This window comes from Lynx canadensis, chromosome A1, assembly GCF_007474595.2.
Source record: "Lynx canadensis isolate LIC74 chromosome A1, mLynCan4.pri.v2, whole genome shotgun sequence".
NCBI classification, from domain to species: Eukaryota; Metazoa; Chordata; class Mammalia; order Carnivora; family Felidae; genus Lynx; species Lynx canadensis.
Genome location: NC_044303.2, coordinates 101242732 through 101269182, shown reverse-complemented (window position 1 = coordinate 101269182; position 26451 = coordinate 101242732). Strand labels below are relative to the sequence as shown.

General features: G+C 47.5%; 1 protein-coding gene across 1 annotated transcript in view; it reads right to left on the bottom strand.

The window, feature by feature from the left end:
• Positions 1-26033, bottom strand: part of PRDM6 (PR/SET domain 6) — a 106994-nt gene extending 80961 nt beyond the window's left edge. Inside the window, exons 1-2 of the mRNA XM_030317153.1 lie at positions 25445-26033; positions 16187-16494 (exon numbers count right to left, since the gene is read on the bottom strand). Of these exons, the coding sequence (XP_030173013.1) occupies positions 16187-16494; positions 25445-26033 (897 nt within the window). The remainder of the gene's footprint in view (positions 1-16186; positions 16495-25444) is intronic.
• Between the last annotated feature and the right edge of the window lie 418 nt (positions 26034-26451).

Genomic DNA, 26451 nt, shown 5'->3' with positions numbered 1-26451 from the left:
CAGGTGAAGCATCCCTCCCTCTCTCTGGGGAAGGTATCCTGCATAGACCTCAAGTGGAGTCTCTAAGCATCTCACGGTTCAGATTCCAAAGTGCTTAAGAAGGCTGGCTGTACTACTGCCTCACTGCCACACCCACCAAAGGGGCAAAAGTGAAGACCTGTGACGTTACTGGCAGGGGACGGAAACGAGATGAGGCCATCTGTGGCTGTACCAACCTACACGGTCCTTAATCCACATAAGACTTTTACGGAGGCAGTTCACAGAGGCATAGAGAACTAGCGATCATAGAACTAGCCTCCCTCCAGTCAGAGCTCTGCCTTCCCACCCTCGCCAGCTGAGCTCAAGGAGCCCTATGGATTGAAACCACCAAATGGGGGCGCCTGGGTGGCGCAGTCGGTTAAGCGTCCGACTTCAGCCAGGTCACGATCTCGCGGTCCGTGAGTTCGAGCCCTGCGTCAGGCTCTGGGCTGATGGCTCAGAGCCTGGAGCCTGTTTCCGATTCTGTGTCTCCCTCTCTCTCTGCCCCTCCCCTGTTCATGCTCTGTCTCTCTCTGTCCCAAAAATAAATAAACGTTGAAAAAAAAAAAAAAAAAAAGAAACCACCAAATGTTCCCCTAACTCCAAATCCACTTCTCCACCTGGTCCACTGAGTTCCTGCCCTCAGCAGCCAGCCTTGCCCCACCAGAGCCTTCTCCACACAGCACCCAGAAGAACGTTTTTATAACACAGAGGACAGTCCAGTTCAGGCTACTTCTGCTTCAAGATATACTTCACCCACGATAAAATGCAGTCTTCTCCCATAGTCCCTCCGACTTTATCTCCCACCATGCCTCTCCGAACCCCCTTGGCTTCTAGCACGCTGGCCTTCCCGAACGATCTCAAGGACCATTTCTTCTTCCATGAGGTCTCTCCTCAGTTGTCACCTTAACAGGATTGCCAAAGTGAGCAAGTAAAATACAGGACACCCAATCAGAGTTGAATTATAAACAATCAAATATTTTTTAGTGTAAGTCAGTCCCAAATATGAGCTTACCAAGTGAGGACCTAACTGTAACATCAGGTGATAAAGCCGAACTTCAACACCTATTAAGAGGATGGCTGAAGGCAAGAGAAAGTGAACAGGGTGGTGGAGACCCAGAACGAGGCTAAAATGAATTCCTGGGAACTGTGGCTCTAAAAAAAGTGAAAGACGCAGGCTGACCACAGAAGGGCAAGCCTTCTGGCATACCATTTTGGTATACCAGAGGACAGGAAGCAGTTCATTGAGAGGAAGGACAGAGAGGCAACATAGCTGGGAAAGGAAGGACTGTGGACCCATTGATCTTCCCCCAGGAAGCACCTGCCTCCCTTAGTATTAACCATTTATGTCCCCGGGTCAAATTCTCCTCCTTCCCTGAGGCTCCGAGCAGGAAGCCACCCCTGTGCTCTGAAAAAGCACTTTTCGCTCCTGTTTCCAAGGGGAATTACTCACGGTCCTACCACTCTCTGGCCCTTGAAGGCAGAGTTCATCTTGCCCATCTTTGTGACCTGCACGACACCTCACGCATGTAGGCTCTCAGTAAATTTATTTCTCTGAAGGCTGGGAAGTTTGAATTGTCTAGCATGATAAACATGGCGCCGACGGTCCTAGAACCCAGGGTGGACCAAGCACATCATGAGACTAAGTACCAGGTCTCTGTTAAGCTGCAGCGGGGCTGTGTCTGAGAAGCCAAAGCATTGTCTACCAAGGAGGAAAAGCTCATATGCAGACCTAGAGGCTAGGGTCAGCTGTGTGGAGAAGTCTGTGGCAGACATTAGAGCCCCATAACGTAATGGCAGTTCAGGGGTCAGAGTGGAAGGGAGCAGGCAGTATAACAACAGAATGGTTTGGAGCAAGGACTCTACGGGCCACACCACCTCAGGGGGAGTCCTACCTTCACTACAAACAACCTTGGGTGAGTAATTTAACTTCTTTTGCCTTCATCTGAGAAGTTCCTTCATCTGAAAAAGGAGTTGCAATAGTCCTCACCTCACCAGGATGTTCTGAGGAGGAATTAAGACCAGCTCCGCAGAGCTCTTTAGCATAGCGCCTGGTTCACAGTCTCAGAGGAGCTGTGTTAGCTCTGATTATTGCTATCAGAACAACACTGTTTACTAAGTACCTTTTGTGTGCTAGATACCCTGTTGGTTGCCAGGAACATAAATATTTAAAAAAACCGTCAGAGGGACTCCAAAGTGTTGGGCTCATAGGCCAAAAAGGGCTAAGAGAACACTGTAGGTTAAGGATAAAGGGCCACCTCTGTGGGGAGACGTAGGACGAGGGCAGTCAGCACACTCAATGTGTAACTACATCGCCAAAGAGGGAGGTCTCAAAGAAATCCAGGACTTAGGAGAGGTCAGCGTGGGGACTGGAACGTGAGAGCCATCCCTCAGAGAAGGCAACTGAAACAGTAAGAATGAGTGAAAGGCACCCGGGGGGCTCAGTCAGTTGAGCAACCCACTTTGGCTCAGGTCATGATCTCACAGTTTGTTCCTGAGTTCAAACCCCGCATGGGGCTCACTGCTGTCGGCAGAGCCTGCTTCAGATCTTCTGTCCCCCTCTCTGCCCTTCCCTCACTTACATTCTCTCAAAAGTAAACATTAAAAGAAAAAAAAAAGGGAAGAGGGGCGCCTGCGTGGCCTCAACTTCAGCTCAGGTCACGATCTCGCAATTTGTGGGTTCGAGCCCCACACTGGGCTCTGAGCTGTCAGCACAAAGTCTGGAGCCTGCTTCCGATGCTGTGACTCCCTCTCTCTGCTCCTCCCCTGCTCGCACTCTCTCAACACACAAACGCTAAAAAAAAAAAAGTATTTTTAATTAAAAACAAAAAGGAAGAAACCGTAAGAACAGGGGAGGTAAGTGTAAGAAGGGCAGACCCGACAACAGGCTGCGTGCCCACAGACCTCCCTCCATCAACGGGCAAAAACGGCAGGCGGAGGCAAAAGACGGGAAAAGATCAGCAGACCTGGAGAATGAAGTTGGCATATGGAAACTTTACAGACTGTGCAAATGGCAAATGTCACACAAGGACCATATGGTCTCTCCACGTGGTAGAGGACTGCACAGAAGGGGCTGCCAGGTGACGCGGGGAGGAAAGCAGCGATGGTAGGAGCGGAGGGAGTTCGGGGGTCTGCCTGCCGTCACACACGGCTCAGACCCAGACAGTGCTGGAGCTCTGGCCCTAGCGAGCAGCACCGAATGCCTGCCGTCCAGGAAGCCACCTCCTTCTGAAACACGCCTTGATTACCTAGGGGCTAATGACACACTGCGGTTTACACACTGTGGAAAGCTTTCTGCCTTTTTGCTCCCTTCCTTACACCTGGCCAGGCAGACTTCCAAAATATACCAAGAGAGGAAAGTCACGGGAGTCCATTTCGCTGTCTGTTACGTCTAGCAATACTTGTATCTATCTCTGTATCTATCTACCTATGTATCCATCTATCTATCTGGAGGGGGTGGTAAGGGAGGAGATGGGAAATACCCAGAGATTAGTCCAGGTGCAGCAGGAATGAAAGCAAGACTAGCATTAACATAGTAGCAAATGAGACTAGACCAGGTTTGCTCAAGGGGAGCCCAAACAAGAGAAGCGGACAACCCCAAGAGTAAGGTAGAAAAAGGTGGAGTCTGGCTTTTTCTGTTTGCTTAAAGTGCAGCTGGACGAGCCGGTGAGACATTTGTTAAGAAAACAGACTGCTGGGTCCCCAGTGCAGGAGGGCTGAACCAGAATCTTTTAGGGGCAGGACCCTAGAGTGACTTTTTCTTGGCTCCCTACACCTGAAAACTCTTACGTAAGCTAGACTTTAAGAAGAGCTAGAAGAAAAATCGCTGACAATGTAGATCGTTCTCGTTTTTAATTGGGGTAAAATCCACATAACATTTGCTATTTTAACTGTTTTTAAACTTTATTCAGTTATTGTGAGTGGGAAGGGGCAGGGAGAGAGGGAGGCAGAGAATCCCAAGCAGGCTCCGCGCTGACGGCGGAGGTAGGGCTTGAACTTACCATCCACGAGATCAAGTGTGTGGCTTAATTGACTGAGCCACCCAGGCGCCCCCATTTTTTTTTTTTTTTAATTTTTCAACGTTTATTTATTTTTGGGACAGAGAGAGACAGAGCATGAACGGGGGAGGGGCAGAGAGAGAGGGAGACACAGAATCGGAAACAGGCTCCCAGGCTCGGAGCCATCAGCCCAGAGCCCGACGCGGGGCTCGAACTCACGGACCGCGAGATCGTGACCTGGCTGAAGTCGGACGCTTAACCGACTGCGCCACCCAGGCGCCCCCCAGGCGCCCCCATTTTAACCATGTTTCAGGGTACGGTTTAGTAAAGGATGGTCACACAGTTGTGCAACCCATCTCCAGAACTTTTTGTCTTATAAAACAAAAACCCTATACCTGTTAATAGATTGTTATTGCCACTGACTGTGTATTTAATAGCTTTGCTAAAGCCCACCTAACTCTCCTAGGTTCAGAACCTCTACGCCACACCCAAGACACCGATACAGTGGCAGGCACGCAGGTTTATGGGACAGCATTGGTTGTCAAATACTTTGAACATCACCCCTGCTCTGAGTGACATCTAAGTAATAATTCCAGACGCCGTAAGAGAAATGATTCATGTAAAACGAATATACATTTTTAAAAATATTAATCTCAACCTAAACTTTTGTTCTTTAGAGCATGTTTCGATTTTTACTTCTTCATCTGAGGTTTTTTTTTTTGTTTTGTTTTGTTTTTTTTGTATTTAAAGTCAAGTTAGTTCACATGCAGGGTTGTCATGGCTTCGGGAGTAGAACCCGGTGATTTATGTCTTACATAGGACACCGGTGCTCATCCCAACAAGTTCCCTCCTAAATGCCCGTCACCTATTTAGCCCATCCCCCACCACCACCCCTCAGTTCATTCTCTGTATTTAAGAGTCTCTTAAGGTTTGCCTGCCTCTCTGCTTTTATCTTTTTTTGACTTTTTCATCTACATTTTCCTGGGGCGCCTGGGTGGCTCAGTCAGTTAAGCATCTAACTGTTGGGGCGCGGGTGGCTCAGTCGGTTAAGCATCCGACTTCGGCTCAGGTCATGATCTCGAGGTTCATGGGTTCGAGCCCATCGTCAGGCTCTGTGCTAACAGCTCAGAGCCTGGAGCCTGCTTCAGATTCTGTGTCTCCCTCTCTCTCTGCCCCTCCCCCACTCGATCTCTGTCTCTCTCTCTCTCAAAAATAAACAAACATTTAAAAAAAAAAAAGCATCTAACTGCTGATAGCAGCTCAGGTCTTGATCTCAGGGTCATGAATTCAAGCCCTGCATTGGGCTCCACGCTAGGGCATGGAGCCTGCTTATAAAAATAATAAAATAAAACAAAATTGTCTGTTTAGTGTTTACTTATTTTGAGAGAGAAAGAGAGCACGTGTGCACATGCACACAAGCAGACAAGGGTGAGATAAGGAGGGAGACAGAGAAGCCCAAGCAGGCTCCATCATCAGCATGGAGCCCCACGCAGGGCTTGACCCCACGACCCTGGGATCATGACCTGAGATGAATCAAGAGTCGGATGCTCAAGCGGCTGAGCCACCCAGGCACCCCAAACGTAACAGTTTCCAATTGCAAGCCGCTACTCAGAATTCTTGCTTTTCACAGGGTCAACACTGACAGATTCACAATTTGCACAGTGTGCCAGTAAGTCAGTATTCACCAGTACACACACAGCAGCACACACGTTTTTATGGACAGTGGCAAATGTGCCACGATGTTGATTTGCTGTCATTTAATATGTATTGACAAGCCACCATATGCTAGGCAGTGAGATGCTGTTCTATACAGAATTCAATACCCAGTGTCAAACCTACCTAATGAATTGCTCCTGGCGTGAGGTCCACGGTCAAAGGACCTTCAGGTTTGGGGGCTTCCTTGTGATCTTTCTAGATGTTTCTCAGTCATTTCCCCTCACATTTCATACTGCAAGTCAGTTCTCTGTTGTGAGGATGAAGAGCAGTCATTTGACTTACTGAAATCACACACCTAGAAACTTCTATTTACATGTCCAATATTTACAGTTATCCTTTTGCTCTCCATTAGAAAAGTAGTCTTAAAAATTAAAGCCATCTAATCATTTTTTTTTCGCCCATGTCGTACGGCATCTCTTTAATCCTTTCTTCCTTATAAGCAGCACTAAATAAATGTGCATTTAGATATTATTTAAGCCTGATTTTGTAACTAAATCCATTCAAACTGTGTGTCATAGTCTACGGTTTCACTTTAACAAATAATGAAATTATAATTATGTGCAGAGTACAGTAGAAACTTACAGGCTACTATTAAAATCCCAAGTGAAAAATAAAATAAAATAAAAATCCCAATTGAAACAGAAAATCCCTTTTGTTATACAAAAGCCATACATACGGTCTTTCTAACCTGCACAATAGTGCAGGACTCTTTTATACAAGAAACGGCGACACAAAGAAATTTAGTAGTTTGCCTGAAGTCTAACATGCAAGTCGGTAAATTAATGAGTCTTCCTACTTAGAAAAGCATTTCAAAGCAATCTGATCCTTTTTTGTTAACACCTCCACGTATAAAAAGGAACACAGAAATTTCTTCCCCTCTGAGAACCATTAAAACCTCCCTACAGGCTCCAGAAAGCCTCTGGTCATATTAAAGACATGCACTAAAAACATACAAAAATATCACAAGAAGTGTTTCTATAATACAGCAAGGCTGGCAGACTGTTAAGGAAATTTCCTACCAAGAGAAATACACAGAGGGAAGGACGCAACTAGACACAAAATCAAAATCTATTCATGGCTGAGCCAAATTTAACCACTGCAGAAGATCTTAGAAAAACAGTGCTTTTGGCGGCGGCTTTCAAGATCGGTTTTGCAGTATCAATGACAGTGTACAAATATTTTTACCAAAACTGTGATTGCAATGAAATAAATATGCATTATATTACATAGTCATCTCCCAAAAGGCCATTATAAAAATCATCGACAAAGGTAGGGGGGCACCTGGCTGGCTCAGTCAGTGGAACGTGTGACTCTTGATCTCAGAAGCTGCGAGTTCAAGCCCCACGGATGGGTGTAGGGATTACTTGAAAACAAGAATAAAATCTTGAAAAAAAAAAAAACCATCAACAACAGTTACTGCCAGCGTATACTTTTGTGTAGTTTGAATTGCTTAGGATGAACATTAAACATTTTCAGTAGAAAATCTCATTTCCATCACTTAAAGCTTAATTTTCAGATTTTCCACTTTGTAGATTATGCAGGTCAAATTATAAACTGCAATTAATTGCAACAAACTGAAATTAAGTGCATTTTGCATGAGCCCCAAGTTTTTCAGGATTTATCTCCCAGCAAGGATTTCTGTATTTTTTTAGTATCACAGAGGAACCTCAGTATTAGCCTGGGGACAAACAAAATAGATTCCGAAAGCATTGTACTCTAACCAAACATATATGTATTGGTCATCTGCCATTTTGGAGTTTGCATGGACCCCTGAGAATTTAGTAGTGTTGTACTAAATTTGTGATCAACGTTAATATTCCCAAGCCTGCTAACAACACTTAGGTCTCGGTGCTTTACAAGACCCTTGAAAACATGACTTGATTACATTTAATTTGATTCCAATTAAAAAGCACTTAAGAAGTTTCTGCTGAATTAGATTACACTGAATGTTTCTACATAGAAGACACTTCATTACCGGAGGCAGCTTTAATTTAAAATGATCACAGAGAGTGAAAAACACTGTTCATTTTAATAAAATGGGCTTAGCCCCATATCATCATTTCACAGTTGCACGCTGTAGATTTTGGTGTATTAAATTCATGTACAAGGGCACTGGCAGAAACAGCTTAAACAGTGAGTGCCTCGTTCACACTTCACCCAAAACAGATCTAGTCACATGGCTTTTGAGTCTTAACAGAAACCAGAAATACCTGTGGAAAAGAACATTTGGATAAAAACAAGGCAATCATATCGAGGCACTGAAATGAAAATACTGCCTCTCTGCTGAATTGTGAAGCCATGAATACTACAACTAATTAAAAATGAAAAGGAACTTCTGACTTCTGACCCAACAATAGCCAAATAGACGCAAGGTGTCACCAAGCCATAGGACTTCCTAAAACACAGCATCTTCCCTTTTAAACAAAGACCACCATGAGATCAAATACTGATGTCTTCAAATCAGGACAAACCAAAACGTTTTTGTCTTCCCAACAGCGTTAAACAATTTTCCAAAGTGTTATTATTTTACAAGCCCCGATTTCTTTTAGAGTTCCAAAAGGGAAAAATTATGATTAAAAACAAAATGATGATGAAAAACAAATGTCCGAAGTCAGTTATTTGGTACTAAGCATAAACCGCACGGCTAGCTTTCATTGGCTGGAGCTCTGCAGACACATTGGGCATGCCCGTGTCTGAGACTGCACGAATAAAGGCAACTCTGTGGTTTGTGGTTAGTGATTAAGCACCAAGTCGACTTGTTTTGTGTGTGTCCTCGTACAGGAAAATCTGCAGCATTTTGAGCGTTTCACGCTTGTAACAATGTCTTTATTATGCCTTCCAGAATTAATTGACCTAAAATCCAGTGACTCTACGATATATCTATCGGATAATTAGAACTCTAAGGACCAACAAATAAAACACATTATTGACTTTTAGATCTTCAATCAAACAAATATTTACAGCTGCAATTTGCAAAAATTATCTCCTTTTGGGTTGGCCTCATTTCAAAATCTCAGCTACTGACCTGAGGCACATGAGCATCATCCTCGTGCGGCTCCAAAATTAGAATTCACACGTGCAAACAATGCTACGACCATCACAACAACCTGCACCCACCCTCACAGCCCAAGTGGGTCTCTTCTGAAGGCAACTCAAACTTTAGAGTTTTAAGGTTCTCTGCAAGTCTGCCTGACCTTGTGACCAAGCACAACAAGGCGGGGGGGAGCGGGAGGGAGGGAGTAGTGAGGGACAGTGACCTGGTTTAGTGACCAGTAACCATAGATATCAGAGAATGTGCTTGTTGTCAATGACAGTTGCTGAAATCTGTCTATACCACACTGCAACAATCAATTTTGTAAATGATTGCAATAATCAAGGAAATTGCCTAATTTATAAATCCTTGCGTACAGCATTTTAATGGATTCCTCCATTTTAATGCTGATGCCTTCAGAGCTAAATGAATTGTTGTCCAGGCTGTCATTACACAAAATGATAAAAACATTCCGTGTGGTGGGGAAACCACACCTCATGGATATTCAGGCCCTCAACCCATAATCATTCATTAGTGACTTCCGTGAAAGTTGCACATCCCTCAGCCTCCAGAAGGGCAGAAGAGGCGGCTTGTGTGTGGGTCGGTGCCTTGGTGGAAATCCCTGTTAGGGTTGTGGAGTCTGAACACGTTACCTTTTAGCCGCACAGGACCGCACTGCACGCGTCCCCTGGTTCTGAAGGCACCACACCGTGATCGTTCTCCTCTTGCCCCTTTGTGTCTAACGCGGGGCCCTTCTCCTCCAAGCCTCAGAGTCAGCAGGTGGGGCCGCCGTGAACTCAGACACCGTGCAGCCCATCAACACGGATGAGGCTGGCTACACCCATACGCCCCAACAAATGGGGGCGGCGTCTCAACCCTCAAACACCTGCTCCCAGGTACCTCTACGGACTCCCACCTGGAAAGCCAGGCTCCACACTTGAGCCCCAGCCCTGCGCCCGCCAAGGCACGTAGCTCGCGCTCCTCAGTCAAACCTTGGCCAATTGATTCCAGCCAATAGTGTGCTGTCAGTACTTTACTTACTGCTCAATCTCACTAACCTGACATTTATGGTGCACTGATTGGCCTCTGTCAGTGGTGCGGGTTGTAAATTCACTTTGAAAAGCTTTGTGTTAACAGCCTTCAACCGGGCTCCGAGAAGAGTACGAACAGGCAGCCTGACAACTGCTCGACCTCCTGCCCTTATTACAGTGAGTAAATCAGGGTTTGAGCCATTAGGCTGGAGCCTGGGGCCCACGCAAAAAGGATTGACATGACGAAAGGTCAACCTCTGTCACACATGTGTAACAATTTGGATAATGGAATTCTGTAACTTATCTGAGCGAGGTGGCTAATGCTTACAAGGAAAAGTCTACCCTGCTCTGCTTTCTCTGGCTTTTATGCTAAGTAGTTGTACCGGAGTCTGTATTTCTTGTGTAAATACACAAGGAATGTCGGGACCCATGAAATCTTGGAGTCTACGAGATTCTAAAAAAGAAAGGGAGGGGGTGAAAGGGAGAGAGGGAGACGGGGGGCCGGGGGGGGGGGGGAATCCAGCAGTGGGTCTAGGCATGGCGTTCTTCAGATCGGCAGAACGAGAGGTTTTGGATAGTGTGGATGTGGTTCCTCAGCTAACAAATCCATAAGGTTATACTACCACTCTAAGTGATTTCTGGGGAGCAAAACAGACTCACTCAAATAATTAAAAGTGCCGTAAGTGACACAGTAAAAGACAGAGGCTCCCCAGCAAGCTTCCTTCAGCCCAATGTTACCATAGCCACATTTTCATCAGCTCACTTGCTACCACTGGGGAGGACAGACTTCATCTGTCCAGTAACCTCTGAGCTTGGGGTTTCAATTTCTTGACCCTGTTTTTAAGTCAGTGTGGGAAAAAAAAAAAAAATCATAGGATGTAAGAAAAGATGCGGTTGTGAACACGAGAGACTTATTATTTTCTTCACATAGCCAAAATGCCATCAGTAAAAGCCATCTGTAAACAACAGATAAAATGAACTAATGAGAAATATAGTCCCATGGATACAGAACACATCACTCTTCATAAAATATTTGCAGTTAAATCACTGGCGTGTCACACGCATATTTAGATTAAACCTCACTAGTGTGAGAATTTCCAAACGGCTGCTCTACGCATTTATTTTCTTAAAGCAGAATCATTTTCAGACCCAGAAAACCACCAGTGGCACTGTGCAGGGCGATATGTAAATGTAACGGACCAGGACTGTAAGGGCCCTTTTCGAAGCCAACGTTAAGTCCTAAGTTTTGATTTTTAGCACAATGCTGGAAACGATTCCAAGAGGCGGCAGATGGTTTTACAGTGTATGTAAAACTACAAAATGCTCGCACTCTATCAAATGGGCACCACTATAAAAGACATCTTCGAATCAAATGAGGCAAAGCCAAAGAGATACATCAGCTGCTACTCTGCAAATTTAAAACCTAACAGTACTATGACTATAGTTTATTTTTAAGGAGAAATCATATTTGGACTTCATGAAATTGACATATTCAAAACCAAGCTGACAAGCAGTCTATCACATGAAATGATAAATTACTAAGAAACACAATTTCTACTTCATTATAACTGGAACAGCCACATAATTCTATCCCCTAGTGCTTTGGTGAATCAGGCCAAATGCGTCAAAGTCTATAAAGCAAAAATATGGACCGTATAATTATGGTACTATCACCGGAACAACTTTAGAATGACTTCAATTTCATTTTTAAATGACTTTAATTTCATTTGAAATGATTCATTTGAAATGATTTTTTTCCAACATCTAAATATATACAAATGAGTACAGTACTATATATGCAATTGGGTATTTATAAAAAGCTAAGTAATACATTTAAAATATGAAATCAATTCATTTCCTTCTAGTACCAATTATGTATGATGGTTGTGAAATATAAACATTTAGCAACATGTAATATATTTTTAATATTGGTTTCATCAACGTCTTTTGACCTAAGCTAAATGGTAATGATGAAAAATAGACCATTTGCTTAAAAGCAAACCTCTTATTAAATCTAGAATATCATGGCATAAAATCAAACCACAAAAAAAAAAAACAAACCCGCATTATGTTATCCCCCTTGATTTTTCTGAAGAAAAATAATGGAAGGTTTTCACGTAGTGTAAATGAAAAGGAGACACTCAAATTTACTGAGGCAAAGACAGGTTCTATAAAATTAAAGCCCTTTCCAGTTCCTTGACTGTAATCCTAACAAGTCACTACCTTATTTCAATGAGCAGAACAATTTTTCTAGGGCGAAAATAAGTGTAATCTATTTTGTCATTGTCACTAAAATTTCCTGTTAAATCAGACTTTGATTTGAAAGGCCTGAGCAATTCTGGCCTATCTTACATGGTGACTTTATTTTAAACTTCCGTATTTTATATCCAATAGAATTTCAAGTTTACACTATGTACATTCCTCAGGTCCAGTCATATTAAATTCTGATGTTAAGCAGAAAGGGGAAACCATGTGCAATTAGATTAATCTATCTCTAGGGAAAAAGGGCACATTAATAATTGAGATAATGTTTTCATAAATGTTAGAATCAAATGTGCCTTTTCACTTCTTTATTAGAAAACACATTAGAGCAAAATTATCTCACTCTCATCAATAAGACCTAATTGCTGAGAAAGACTATGTTTTCTTTGCAAAATATTGAGAAAGATTTTTCTCATTATGGCCAAGTAGCTAGAAATATACCATGTATCCAACTCTTACTGGAATAAATGTCTATAAGCAAAGTGAGTGATTGTTTAATCCATCCTGTAATGTTTTTGTTTTAAACTATCTGAATTTACTATTTTTTGTAAAACACATTAAAATCTGATTCTAAAAATAACTGTACCCAGCCCCTCCCCAGGAAAAAGACTAGCAACTTGGCTTTCAGTTTGTTAATCTCCTTAAGTCACACACACCAAAAAAAAAAAAAAAAATCACTTGGACTTCTTCCTTCAAAAAGAGAGAGACAGAGAGAAAAGAAAAACTCTTAGAATTTTCCGTAAGTACCCCAAAGAGTCAAAATATATGGAAGGTGACGGAATGATATTTAACTTTCTTTAAATTGCTCTATTTTTAAGAACCAGGGTTATACACAAAGCAAATATTAACTAAAAGATGATAGCACACTGACAAAACAATCAGACAAGCTCTCCATGGCTGATGTATGTTAAATATTAAAGAGCCATTTTCTACAAAGAAAATGGAGGTTTTAATGATTAAACAAAAGGAGTAACTAAGGTGAATCTGATTGTTTCTGTAATAAGCCTTCATGTGTATAATAAAGTACAGCCATACTAAAAACAATGAACTGTAAACTGAAACAAAAATCCATCATCTACTTGGAAACAGTGACGGGAAAAGATTAGCAATCCATTTATTGTACTGAAATAAAGATAAGTAACCCTGGGAAGATCCATCAGGACCTGAGTATTGAACTCTAAATATAAAGACATTTCTTCATCAGCCAGTGACTTGGAAAAAATGTGAGAAGAGAAATGATTTCAGTTGACTTTTAAAATGAAATGGTAATGCTTCAACTGCTTTTAAGTTTTTAAAGATCTGTTTTATGTCAACCTGAGATTCTGGAAGATATCGGAAAGAATGTGTTTTTTTCAATGGATAATTATTACATGAGTCATGAAACAATTATTGCCAAAAGTTTCCTATCGATCTACTGTATATCCCGATTACTGATTCTTTCCTAATACGAATCATACAGTGATTAAAATTTTTTCACAGTAGAACTTAGGTTTGAAAGCAAAGGCTGACATGTAAGGAACACCATTTGGAATCTCCTGTTATAAATTTCACTAAATTCAAATCGGCACATTTCAGAAAAAGAATAAATCATAATGCTTAAAATTAACAAACTCAGACTCTATAGCTTAAAAAAAAATTATACTAATAAAAACCTGAAACCCATTAAAGTAAGTGTTGTATCTTACAAATGGACATCGGCACTAAGTTACCTGGCCCCAGTCCGTCACATTTCATTGGATCTCCCAGGAGACAGATATATTTTGCACGGCTGCAGTTTTAATATCCCTTCGATCCCCTCAATGTTTGCTTATTCTAACTGTTCTTACAGATGATAAAAATAAACAGATCATGTCCTGAAATTAGGAAGAGGGGCCCGTAAATCATTTATGCGTGCATACTCCCAGCAAGTCTTTTTTATAACACAGAACCAACTCACATACCTGAAGCTACAGGTAAGACGCACTTCCTATCGACTGAGGGATCAACAACAACAACCCTCAAGTCCCACTCCTTATTTGAACCATTTCAACTTCACGTACAAGGAAAGGTACAAGAGAAAGACTCTACAGTTCTCAGCATTAAGATTTATCATTTTACTCTATATGCGTAGTGATCTCCAGCCAATATACCAAGAATCCAAATCCTTTAAGAAAAAAACCAAAAAAAGAAAAAAAACAACAACAATGAACGACGGGATTTTTCTCATGTTTATGGCTTTGTCCCCTGGCACTCTAAATATAGATGAGCTCAAAACGTGAGGCAACCGAGGGCAATATAACAGTGTTCAGTCTTAACATTTGCACATAGAGCAAATCCGTACCATTGAACAACTGCTTTAAGATCTCAGAAAAGTACTGGCAGACCTTTAACTCTATGATATTAGCACTCCTAATAACACTACTGGAACACGAAAAGTGCCTGGAAGTGTTTTATAAACTTTAAACCGCATTGGAGGTTACAACTAATTAGTCAGAAACAAAAACCAACTGGGAAATATTTCCAAACCAGATGCTTTGATTATTTCCCACTTGTCAGTTTTTCCAATCCCCAGAGCTCTAACTCCTAACCTGGCTCCATGTACCAAGCCATTTTTCTCCCACCATGTTTTCCTGTAAAAATTTCTATTAAAAAACAAAAAAACAAAACAAAAGAAAACACTATTTGGTAACATAAATCTGCCCCTTGTTCAAGAATCCTGGTCTGAAAGATGAAAAACGTGTAACTGTTTTCCAATTTAGGAGTGAAATGGAACCTGCAACCTGGGCCCACAGCCCTAGCAGATAACTGTAAGGTCTATGCCGCCCATGGCCGCCACGTGGTCATCTTGGCCCAGTGAGCTGGGAGCTCATACACTCAGCTCCTCCCCCTTCCAAGGAGGTTTTACAAACACAGGCCCCAGCAGCCCATCGCCAACAGCCCTGTAACAGTTCTGGAGGCCGCGTTTGTTTTTCACAATGCTGTGTCTCCAGGCCCTAAGGTAGTGCTGGCCAGAGTGCTCAGCAAAAATCCGAGTGGATTACTGAGTCTCCCGAGTTGTGGTGACTGACCATGGGGCTTCTCACAATGAGCACGCCCATCTTGACAGGCCAGCGAACCAAGTGTGTGAGACACGTTGCTGTAGAAATGACCATGAACGGGGACTTAAAGTCCACACCAACTTGGCCGATGGCACTTGAGAGACTTTGTTTTCTGGCTGTTCCCACTCCATTACACTGCCTGGCCTCAGTAAGATCTACATATTGCCCTAAGAGTAAAACTTCTAGCATCTTGTATTTCATAAATCACTCCATGGGTGAGAGGTGGCTACAACTGGTTGGGGGGGGGGGATTACCTATGGCCAAGAATCTGCCTCTTCAGAACTGGATCTCGATAATCAACCATAAAGCTTTGGGAGGAATCTCAGATTAACATTTTTCAAGTACACTGTTTATTTTTAAATAATAGCGTGAGATAAGATTGTGCCACTGAAGTATTACCATTAATTGGGTGATATCAAAGTGCTCCGAGTTTTCCTATGTTTTGATTTCCTGTCTTGTTGAAGACTGTGGAACTGTACTTTGTCAGAGAAGAAGCAGAATTTGTGATTTCTCATTCACGACAGGAATTGCTTCCTTAGGATACTTGGGAAGTTATGAAACATGTTGCAGTCTAATTCAGGGTTTACAAAACTGTTTTTATCTGGGAAAAGGAGCCTGGCTCTCTTCCTCCTGGTCAGGCTTATGTTCCTTCTTGCCCAGTGCCCAAAAAACATCCTGGAAGAGCTCAGAATGGGGCACCAGACTCTTCTAGCTTACACCCCCAATGTGCACCCTCCTCTGCTCTATCACCTCACCTGCGTTTTCTTTTTCTCAAGATCCAGGGAGACTAGCTGGAGTAGAGGCCTGTTAAGGGGGTTCCAACTTCAGAAACCTGGAGCCCCTGTCTTCCTGGCTGCTCACCTCATTACTGCAGGTGCTGCCGATATTGGGCATTTGCGTGACCAGAGAAATCTATTCTCCACTACCTTCTGGAGAACAAGGGAGGCTCTCCCCAAAAATGCCTTCCTCCGCCCCTGCCCCCACCAAGGGCCAGGCTCTTTGCCGGCCAGAGCTCCGGCTGGTTGGCAAGGTGCTGGGCGGCGAGTGACTTACCTCCCAGAGATGCTGCGTGTTCCTCACAGCGCCGGCCTGCACCTTCTCCGGAGGCAGGAGGACGCCCTGGAAGGGCCCGATCCAGGTGCCCTGCTGGATCCTCTGCGCCGCGCAGATGCCGTAGGCCAGGCCCGGCACAGTGCTGGTGCACAGGCACACCTCCCGCGGCAGGTCCCGGAGCCACTCGGGCAGCTCCGGCGGGGGCGCGGCGGCCGCGGCGCTGCTGGTGCCCACGAGCCGGCGCAGCGAGTGCAGCGGCCCGTGCATGGGACACTCGCCGTTGCGGTTGTCCGCACACATGTCGCAACCTGCCGGGAGACAGGCGGGAGGGAGGGAAGGAAGAAGGTTAACCTGCCGCTCGAGGCGGCCCAGCCTCGGGTAAACCCCGGGGACAACAACATCCCCCTCCCGGGTAAGCCACCTGCGAGGGAGGTGAGGCCACTGCGAACAGGGGGAGAAGTAAATATGCACCTCTCCCCTGGAAATCGCAGCACCCACATCGGCCTGGTAGGAGTCGAGACCCGGGGCGCCCCAAAAGCCCTGCGAGGTAGGTGAGGATGGCGTTGCCGTCTCTGCGGAGCCCAGGGCTCGCGTCTTGTCCTCTAGGTCTGTCCCTCTCCCCCTCTTCCCGTCGGTCTCTAGTTCCCACTTCCCTTTCTCGGTTCCCAGGTGTTCTCGCTCTACCGGATTTCCAGGTGTGTTTAATACTCGAAAAGAGCGTGTCTCTTGCTCTGTCTTCTGTCTCAACAGAGATTGCACTTTGATCACCCGAGCATATCTGTTTCCCACCTTCTACAATTAAAGAAAATACTTCTAGAATCACCAGGGCAGGTGGGCAACCCACCTAGCACAGAGCGTCCTTCCTACTCCTAGGGACCCCCACACCAGAGGGCGGAGCCGGTCTTGGCTCCCGTGGCGCCGAAACCCCAGACAACCGCCAAAGAGGGCGCACTGGCGCTGGGGTCCCTCTCCAGCCCCGGAAGCACTTGCTCTGGCCACTCCAGCCAGAAGGGCACGGGTGGAAAGGGGGAATGTTCTGGCAGGTTTGGAGTACCTGTCCTGGAGTGCAAACTCCTCCCAGAAGCCAAAAAGAAACGAAGAGCAAATTTAAGGATCAAGATAATGGGTCGTTAAGGATCAGAATAATGGCTCGGTGGAGAGGGCCCCAACTCCCGCCCAGACGACCGATCCCCAGGCTGAATGCGACCATCTTGAGGTATAAGCGAAGGGAAAGCTGTTGTGAAGAGGTCTCTCGCCAACGTTCCCGAGGGCGGCCAGCAGCCAAGGGGATCCCTCACTCTCCTTCTGGACGGGGGACCTGTGGATGCCCAGTGTCCCTCGACTAAAAACTGGATGGGAAAAGGCCAGGCGGCCGCGGGAAGCAGGGCCCGCGGCGACCGCGCTGTCGGATCGCAGCGCCCTCCGGGTTATTAATGGGCCTGGCGGAGCCGCGGTGTCTGCGCCCGGGGCCCTGCAGACCTGCCTCAGGGAGGCAGCCTGGGCACCCGCCTGCACGACCCGGCCTCCCCGGGGAACCCGCGGCGCCCCGGCGCAACGGAGTCCTATGGCACCGAGCATCAGAGCACGCTCTCAGGCGAGAGCTGGGGCACCAGTGGATACGCCAGTGCTGGGTGACGGCTCATCCTTGGGGTCTCGAAGCACCTCCGCCTAGCTTTGGTCGCTGCCAGTCCTGGTGGATCATCCTAAGTGTGCCCTCTCCGTGCTCAAACAGAGGAAACACCCACGTAACTTCGGACAAAGTGGGTCATCAAGGAAGGAACCCCTAATGGCAACCAGCCATGGTGAGTGAACCCCCCTTGTTTCACAGCAAGCTGAGGGGTGACCATCATGTAAGCATCCTATCTCCGTGGAGAAGGGCTCCAGCTGGCCGCGCCTTCCCCTCAGTCAGCTATTCCCTCACTCCTCCCAAGAGAGCCCAGGAAATGACAGGACCCTCTGACTGCAGCGTCCTGGAGGCATCCCCAGGCCTCTCAAGTGAAAAGCAACAACCTGGTCCTACAGGCAGGAAGCGTCCATGCCTCTGGACCTCCATCGCACAAAAGCTCCCTCTTCCAGTAACAGACACTAATGTAAATACTGTCAGGCTCTGCTTTTGACTTCAGGGCCTAGATAGATGGAAGGTAGTCCTACACTTACCATACGTCAGCCCTTCCAGATACACTTCACACATCCTCTTAAGCTTCTGATTGTGAAAACAGAAACTTCAAGACAAAGGCGGAATGGAAAGAAAGACAATAAAAACTCAAAGTCACCTGCCGCATAGTGTTCCAGACACCTATCTTGAGCCGAGCAATCACCCTATCATGATCCCTGTTTTGCAGATGACGCAATTTGAGGCTTCATGAGCAATGTCATGAGACCAAGGCTCAGAAACTAGAAAGTGGTAAAGATTCAGTCAGGTTTGCCTGACTCCAAAGCCTCCAGACCTAAAGATCTAGGGAGACCAATGAAAGCTGGGAGAATTGTATACCCAAACTCACAATCGATAGCATTATTTCACTGACAGCACTCTTTGGGAGATGCAAAATTTGCTCTAGCACCGGTCAATTACAAAGATTTCTAGATCTCTCTCCCACACTCTTGGGCTTGGGGCTGTGAGAAGTACGGAAAAGTGAAGAGGTGATGTCTACAATTTTGAATTTTAGTGTCTGACCTCAGAGATGACCGTTCAGCACCTGAGCAAAAAGAACTTAAAACAAATGACAATGAACAAAGGCAACAGGCCCATAAAAATAAAAATAAAATCACCCCAGGGAGTTGCTTAACCCACTTTCCTTTCTGGTTGGCTCAGTGAACCAGGATAAGAAGCAAGAGCATCTGGTATTCACTCCCTATCAGTCCAACCCCAGAGATTCTGTCAACTTCCAACGTCTCCACCACGTTCAGTATCACACCAACTACATCAGTAATAAAATAAGGAGGAAAAGTACCAACTCCAGCCACCACCCCCACAGACAGCAAACACACTCCCAGTATTTGTGATGCATGGTAAAACTCTGGCTAGTCCTTTCTCTAAGAAGTCCTCTTTAGATAGCTTTACTTCTCCTCTACTTGCTATGTTTCATTGGCCTCCAGCAGGTGTTGAAAAACCCAGTAGTGGCATTTTGCTGAATCAAAAGCTGAGTTTCTCCCAGTATTGAGAAAACTACCTGTGTGTGAAGTCCACACCAGAGCAAGAGAGGCCAATCCACTTTAATTACATGAGTCTTAATTTAGAAACCACTTCAGGTTGCATCAAAATATTCTGCTAGAGAAATTGACCAATTACATCTAAACACAGTTCTATCCTGATGCTGTTGTTTTTTACTCTACAAAACCTCTGCCATTGAAAATAATTGGCCCCTGGCTTAGGTCTCTGAGTCCCAAAGGAGTCTGAAGAAGCTTAAAACATGTGACGTAGTACTCAGTGTTTTCTAGAGACAAGCCATAAACACCTAGAAAAGGTTTGAGGGAGAAGCTAGCTAGACGCCCAAACTACACCCCCCAAGATGAATTTTTTATATGCTGTATATACATGTAATATATACATTACACGCAGCATTCCCTACCACGCAATACATAAAATGCAAGTCCATTGGTATTCATAAAGAGCAAGCAAATGCATGTTCCTCGTTTCTCCTAGAATTAGGGTAATTTTTTGTACAGTTCATAATTATTATTTGCAAAGTGTTTTCTCCATCTGTGAGAAGGACTATCAGATTCTCCAAGCAAGATAGGCTGAAATGCCATTTTAGCACTAGGCAACAGAAGAGACCAGGGTCCCTCCTCTACCTTGAATAGATCTGTTAGTGCTCCTGTTGATGGGTCCCTGAATAAGGGAAGGATGTGTCACCAGGTTCCAGACCTCCCTACTGACTTGTGAAGGCCAGGCCCAGTGTAGTGAAGAGCAGACTCTGACTCTTCATCTCACACCCTAGCACGCTGTTTGAATCTTTTTCCGAGTGCGTGCGCTACTTGTGCAAATGCAAATGGAGCAAGTAAAGGGGGCCGAGCAGGCGATGGTTTTCTTCTCTGGTGTTTCATTTCTGGTTCTAGGAAAGGTGAAATTTAACACGTTTCGGGACTTTGTTGCTGTCTGGAGAGGCTGGCGGACCCGCGGGAAGCCCCCGCCACACCAGGCCCTGGCTCCCCGACGCCTCTCGGCCGCCGCCTTCGCCTGCGCCCTCACTCATCCTCTGGAAAAGAAACGGAGGGGCCGCCGAGAAGCCGGCCTCTCCGCCTGGGCGGCGGTAACAGCTAAGCTATAAATCCTCCGCGACCGCCGCCGAGGTCGCGGCCCCCGGTCCCGCAGGCCGAGCGCGGCGGGGCGGGTGCCCATCGATCCCGCCCGGGGAGGCGCCCCGGGAGTGCCGCCTGCTGGCAGCTCCGCGAGAGCTCGGGGTGCGGGCGCGGGGTCGCCGGGGTGCGGCGACGGGGCGGGGGGCGGGCTGAGCCCCGCAGGCCGGAACCTGCCACGCCGGGGCGCACGCCCCCGGGACTCCAACCCGCGCTCTCCGCGCGTCCTCCCACGCCAGCCCCGTGCCTGGAGGGCAGGCACGGCCAGGCCCGCCGGGGGACTCCCCGCACCGAAGTCTGAACCTTGAACGCCCAGGCCCCTGCCCCTTCCGGCCGGCCAAGTCCTTTCCTAGAAAACCAGAAGGGGCCGCCGCCACTGCCGCCCCTCCCACGGATCGGTGCCTCCACCCAGCAGGGGTCTTTTAGGCTCCCCCGAGGGGCTCTAGAGGCACACCCAGAAGGCGAGGCCGGTTAGCCCGGCCACCGGGAAGGGGAGCCGAATGTGGGCGCGCCGAACCTTCTCGAGGACTCTCCCGAGGGGAGTTTAAAGCTCCCCGCGAATCGCGGGCGCGCTGGGCTTTCCCTGTTCCGCCTGGCTGCCGGCTTGGCCCAGGGACCAAGAGGGAGAGACAAAAGGGGGAGGGAGAGAAAGAAGGGGGGAGGCAATGTGGATTTTATTTGTCTTTCGATGACCGTATTAATAAATTAAATGGGAGCGCCAGCGTGTGCGGGCGAGAGAATATTGGGCCGAGATAAACCTCGCCGGCCCCTGCCCCTGCGAGGCCGCCATATACATTGCGGAGATGATGAATAGGAGGGAGAGGAGATCGAAGCGGGCCTGGGCCGACTCCACTCTCTCCTACAAAACTATAGGGCAATTAATTGTGGCTTGTCCCCTCATCCTTCATCTCCTGGTGGCACATATCGATGGAGATTACTGCTGATGGACCATTTTATCACCTTAAATAAACAGTCGCCACCACTCCTAACCTCAATCTAATATATGGCTCTATGTTCGGTTTCAGGGCGCTAGATAACGAATAATGTAAAATAGCTAAATCATGTGTGTTACGGGATGGGGCTGGGCCTGCACACAAGAAGAGAGAAAAGAGAAAAAGAAAAATAGAACAACACAAAAGCCCACACACTGACTCCGAGCCTCCCTCCCACCAGGGACCAGGTCTGAAATCTAAGTCGCAGGCGCTTGACAGCGGGGACGCCGGGCGGGGGTAGCGAAGCCGGTGCCTGGGTGGCAGGAGGACGCCACTGGGGGGTTACTGGGCTCAGGAGCTCCCCAAAACAGGACCTACGTGTCCCAACAGGTTGGGAAGAGATCGGGGAAGGTCAGAAAATACTCACCCTTCTTTCAGCTCTCTAACCCCTCAACAGGACAAACCCCAGATTTCTTTCTCTCCCACAGCCCCTCTCCCCAAGCGCTAGGAAAGGGTGGCGCTACCAACAGGAATGCTTTGCACCCTGCTCCTACATCTGGGCACCTGCCAGTGCTGTTCCCACTACTGTTCCCTGCGCAGCAGGGCTCCCTCTGAAAAAGAAGGAGGCAGAGACCTCCAGCTGGGGAAGTTGCAAAGTGCCCCTACTCCACGCGGAGACACTCGGGGCGGACTTAGCTCCCACCTCCCTTCCCACACAAAAAAGAACATCTTCACATGAAAGGTATGCGAGGAGGCAATCAGCCCGGCCAAGAGACTGCCCAGTATCATTCGTACAAACACCAGGGGCGCCCTGTGGCCGCCTTTCACTACCTTCAAGAGTAGTGGTGGGGTCTTAAGCAACGCACCAGCTCCCGGAACCCCACAAGAGGCCAAAGCGAAGGAGCCTGACGTAATCAATGGCTTCGGGCAACCAGGCAGCAAATGCGGGCAGTGACAGAAGAAAAGGAAGAGAGACCCCATCCTCCGTTTCTACTACACAATGCCGACCGGTGTGAGGACGGTGGGAAGAAAACCCGGCAAAGAAGCATTGGGAGAGTCAGTTCAAAAAGTACTTCAATCGTGCGATAAAATAACCCACAGAGTTAGATAAGAGAAATACAATGGAAGAGTTTACGGGGGCTAGCTTTTACAGTTTCTGCTGTTTTTAAGTGTGTGTGTGTGTGTGTGTGTGTGTGTGTGTGTGTGTGAGAAAGAAAAGCACAGGACCTTCTCTATGGCATTTGCCAAAGATGCCAATAAAGTTTCAAGGTCAAAGGACTGTTAATGATTCCTATGTGTTACTGGGTTGTTTCTCCCAGGCAAAGGGTTACTCTTCTAAAGGGATAAGGGAAGTAAGGAGGTCCCTTTCTTTGCCTTGTAAGAAAAAAGAGAAAATGTCCCAATATCCTTTTTAATATAAAGTAATAAAATGAAGCAATGCTGAGTGGTCATTTCACAGAATTCTTTTAGAGGAACATGGCAAGAGGCTAAAAGGAAACCAGGAAAACGAGCTGCAGGATAAACAGGCGCTTCCCTCTGCCTGCCTCTCCCCCCACCTCCCCCCACCCCCACCCACTTAGAACCTGGGAATGCGGCGAAGCTGTGGTTTTCACCATCTCTCAAGTAACTGAGAAACTTCCCCCATCTAAGGCAGGGGGGAAAAATGTTTCCCACCCTTTGCATTTCTGTTTTGTTTTGATCCGCTCGCTAGATTAAACTCAATCACTTCTCACTCCATCTTTGCAAAAACACATCCCAAGGTTTCAAAAGAGCGAGGGCTCTTGCCCAGAGAAGTTTCTGATAGAATGGCAGGCCTGGTCCGTCAGCATTACACAGAACGACCTCAGCTTTCTATTTTCTTTCTCAATTGCCCCTTAATTAGGGAGAGACGTGAAGTGTAACTCTAATAGGACGATCTGACTGTCTTTCCCTTCGTGTTTTCTGTTTTCCCCTGCACTTGGCACAGGGAAGCCGTCCAGTCCACTCAAAAGGGGATACCAGAAGATTAACACGATAGGAATAATTTAGATAAATCATAAATCATCTCCTCCAGCCAGAGGAAAAAGTTACCTGGGCAATAAACTGGTTCAAGAGCCACATATTAATTAGCAATCTATCCCAGTTCTTTCTCAGATTGATCTAGGTTCTTCTCTGGTGAAAATGCCCTGAACCTCAAGATTGCTCTGCAAACAGTATAGGAGCTCAGGGCACAGCCTGGGCTTTTGGGGTGTACTGCTGGCATTTTTTTCCAATACTCGTTTAATTCAGAAGAGAAACTGCAAGCTCGATGACGCACTCTAAGTCCAAAATCACTATGTTTTACTTAGCGGTCAGAAAATATCTTCTCCAAAAAGCATTTCTTGTCTTTCTTAATTCACAGTTTTTTTTTTTTTAAAGAACTGCTTTGAAAACAACACATTCAAGAAATTCAGTAGGAGATAAGTATTTTTTTGAAATCCACTAGGACAATATAATTTTCCAAAATTTTCTAAAGCTCTGAAATACAAAAGTCTTCTTAACTGCAGGGCAAATTCGAGTTGAAACCCTCATTTTAAACTGGTACTTTAGCCTCAAACTCTAGAGAGGAAAAAAAGTAAATACAACTGATCTTTTTGTTAGTTGTAATTATCTCCATCAGAAAAATTATCCCCATCTCTTATGAAAAGACTAAAATACCTCCAACGCTAGGGTCGTGTCCAGTGTTTTCTCATCAAAGTAGCGACACCGGGAGCCCTTTCGCTAAAACCCGGAGTTAATTTTGTTTTTACAACGAATTAAGAAGTTCTTGGAGCGGGAGACATTCTGCAAGAGGGGACTTATTCCAACGGAGAATGATAATACATGTTTATCATCCACTTTCCTCATACAGAAACTAAATGAAGAAATGAGATGAAAATAGCTGAGTGAGTGCCGATCTCTGGAATCCTGTATCACTTTCCACCTGACTCTCTTAACCTGCTTTAATAGGCTCTCCAGAGACTCTGGAAGTACACTTAGCACTTACACCAACTGCCTTAGGTGTAAGCATATCATAACTTCAGATATTACGAAAATAACTAGAGACCAAGCAATGCACATTCTTGGTCTTCATTTAGAATTTTGCTTCAAGACCTCCCAATGGACCTGTACTGGTGAGGTCTGAAACTTTGAATAAAGGATCGAAGCGGGAAGGGAACTTCCAGCTTTAATTAGGCACTTGCCATTTACTCGGAAACAAAGACACTAACTACTGTCACTCTTATTTTTAAAAAAAAGAAAGAAAGAAGTAAACCACCAAGCATGCCTACGGACTGCGAACGTTTACACGATCAAGGGTGCACGGAGAACGCGGGATCCGCAGGGAACCACCCTACCCTGAAGTCGGAAATGTTTTCTCATTAAGCAGTTGGCAATTTTTCTTTTTCCCCTTTTCTAAATAAACAGAAGATCCAAGAATCATGCCTGCCTGCAGGGAGAGACTGACCCAGCGTCGTCCAAAATTCCCACTCCAGCGAGGCCCGGCCAGCCAACAGCTCGCGGCTGGTCCCCTGCAACCCCACGGCCCGAAAATGAGCTGATGCAGTGAACTCCAGAGAGAAGGCAGAGAGAAGGAGACCCAAGCCCTGGGATTCACGCGCCCCAGAAATGCTGAGAGTGCCTCCCGTGTCCCGCTAAGGCCAGGCGAAGTCCGTCTCCCACACTCCCCAGCGTACGCTGCTAGGACCCTCCCGGCCCCGGGCACAATCCCGCGGGAGGGCGGAGATCTGAAAGTCCGGTCCTCGAGCAGCGCGGGTCTTAAAGGCTTGGGGCTGCGAGGCAGGGAATGGGAGGAGGACAAGGTAACCCCGAAGTGCCACCCGGCATCCCATCCGTTCTCTTTCCTTCTCTAACGTCGGGAAAATTTTGCCACCGCAGTCTGGGACGTGCAGAGCCGCGGCCTGGGCCAGCCCACCACCCGGAGTCCCGCTCATCCGTCCCGCTTCCCCGATGGGCGCCCGCGCTCGACGGCGCCAGCGCCCCTGGAGAGCGCGCGCGGGCTGCGGCTACATACGGTTGTTGGGGTCGCTGGTGTGCTGGTTGAGCGGGATGATCTCCATGCGCTGCTGGCCGTACAGGTAATAGTCCAGCTCCTCCGCGCTGCAGCGGAAGCGCGGGGCGCCCCGGGCGTCCACGCCGCTGCCTCCGCCGCACTTGGAAGGCCCCGGGCCCGAGGCGGCGCCGGGGCACAGGTCTTTGGGGGGCAGCGGCTCCGCGGCGACGGCGGCGGCGGCCAGAGGGGCGAACACCGGCAGCTGCGCCACAGGCAGGGCCGAGAGACCCGCCAGCGCGGCGGCGGCGGCGGCAGCGGCGGCGCAGGAGGCAGAGGAGGCCGAGTTGGAGGAGGAAGCCGGAGTGGAGGAGGCGGAGGAGAGCGAAGCGGGCCGCGGGCGCAAGCTGTCCGGCGGCGGCTCTGCGCGCTCCGGGGGCGGCGGCGGCGGCGGGGGCTGGAGGGGCTGCGGCGCGCCCAGGGGACCCGCGGCGCCGCCGCCCTTGAGCGGACCGCCGCTGCCGCCGTGCGGGAAGAGTTGCTGCCAGTGCTGCAAATAAGCTGGATCCACTTTGAGGAAGGCCGAGCCGCCGGGGTCTCCGGGCTTCAGCATGTCCGACCTCTCAAGCTGGGGGCAGAGGGCAGAGAGGAGGGTGCGCTTGAGCCGGGCCCAGGGCTGGGTGCGAGAGGGGCGGGGAGGATGACCGCCAAGACCGTGGAGCAAGGGCTCAGCCCTGGGCTCCGCCTGCGGCAGCCCGGTTCTCCAGCTCCCTCTTCCCAACTCCGCTGGGGAGCAAAGTTTACTCTGAAGCGGCGGCGCCTCGCGAAGGGAGCTGTGTGCACCCTGCCTTGCCTCCAGTCCGAGGCGCCCAGCTCCCGCCGCGCACTATTGAAGCCCGGCGCAAGGGCGCTCGCCCGCAGAACTCGGCGGCAGGACGCAGCCCCCGCCCTCAGCAGGCGCCCGGAGCCGACCCGAGCCGGAGTGGCGCAGAGCCGGAGCGGCTTTGGCCTCCGGCGCCAGGAGGCGGGAC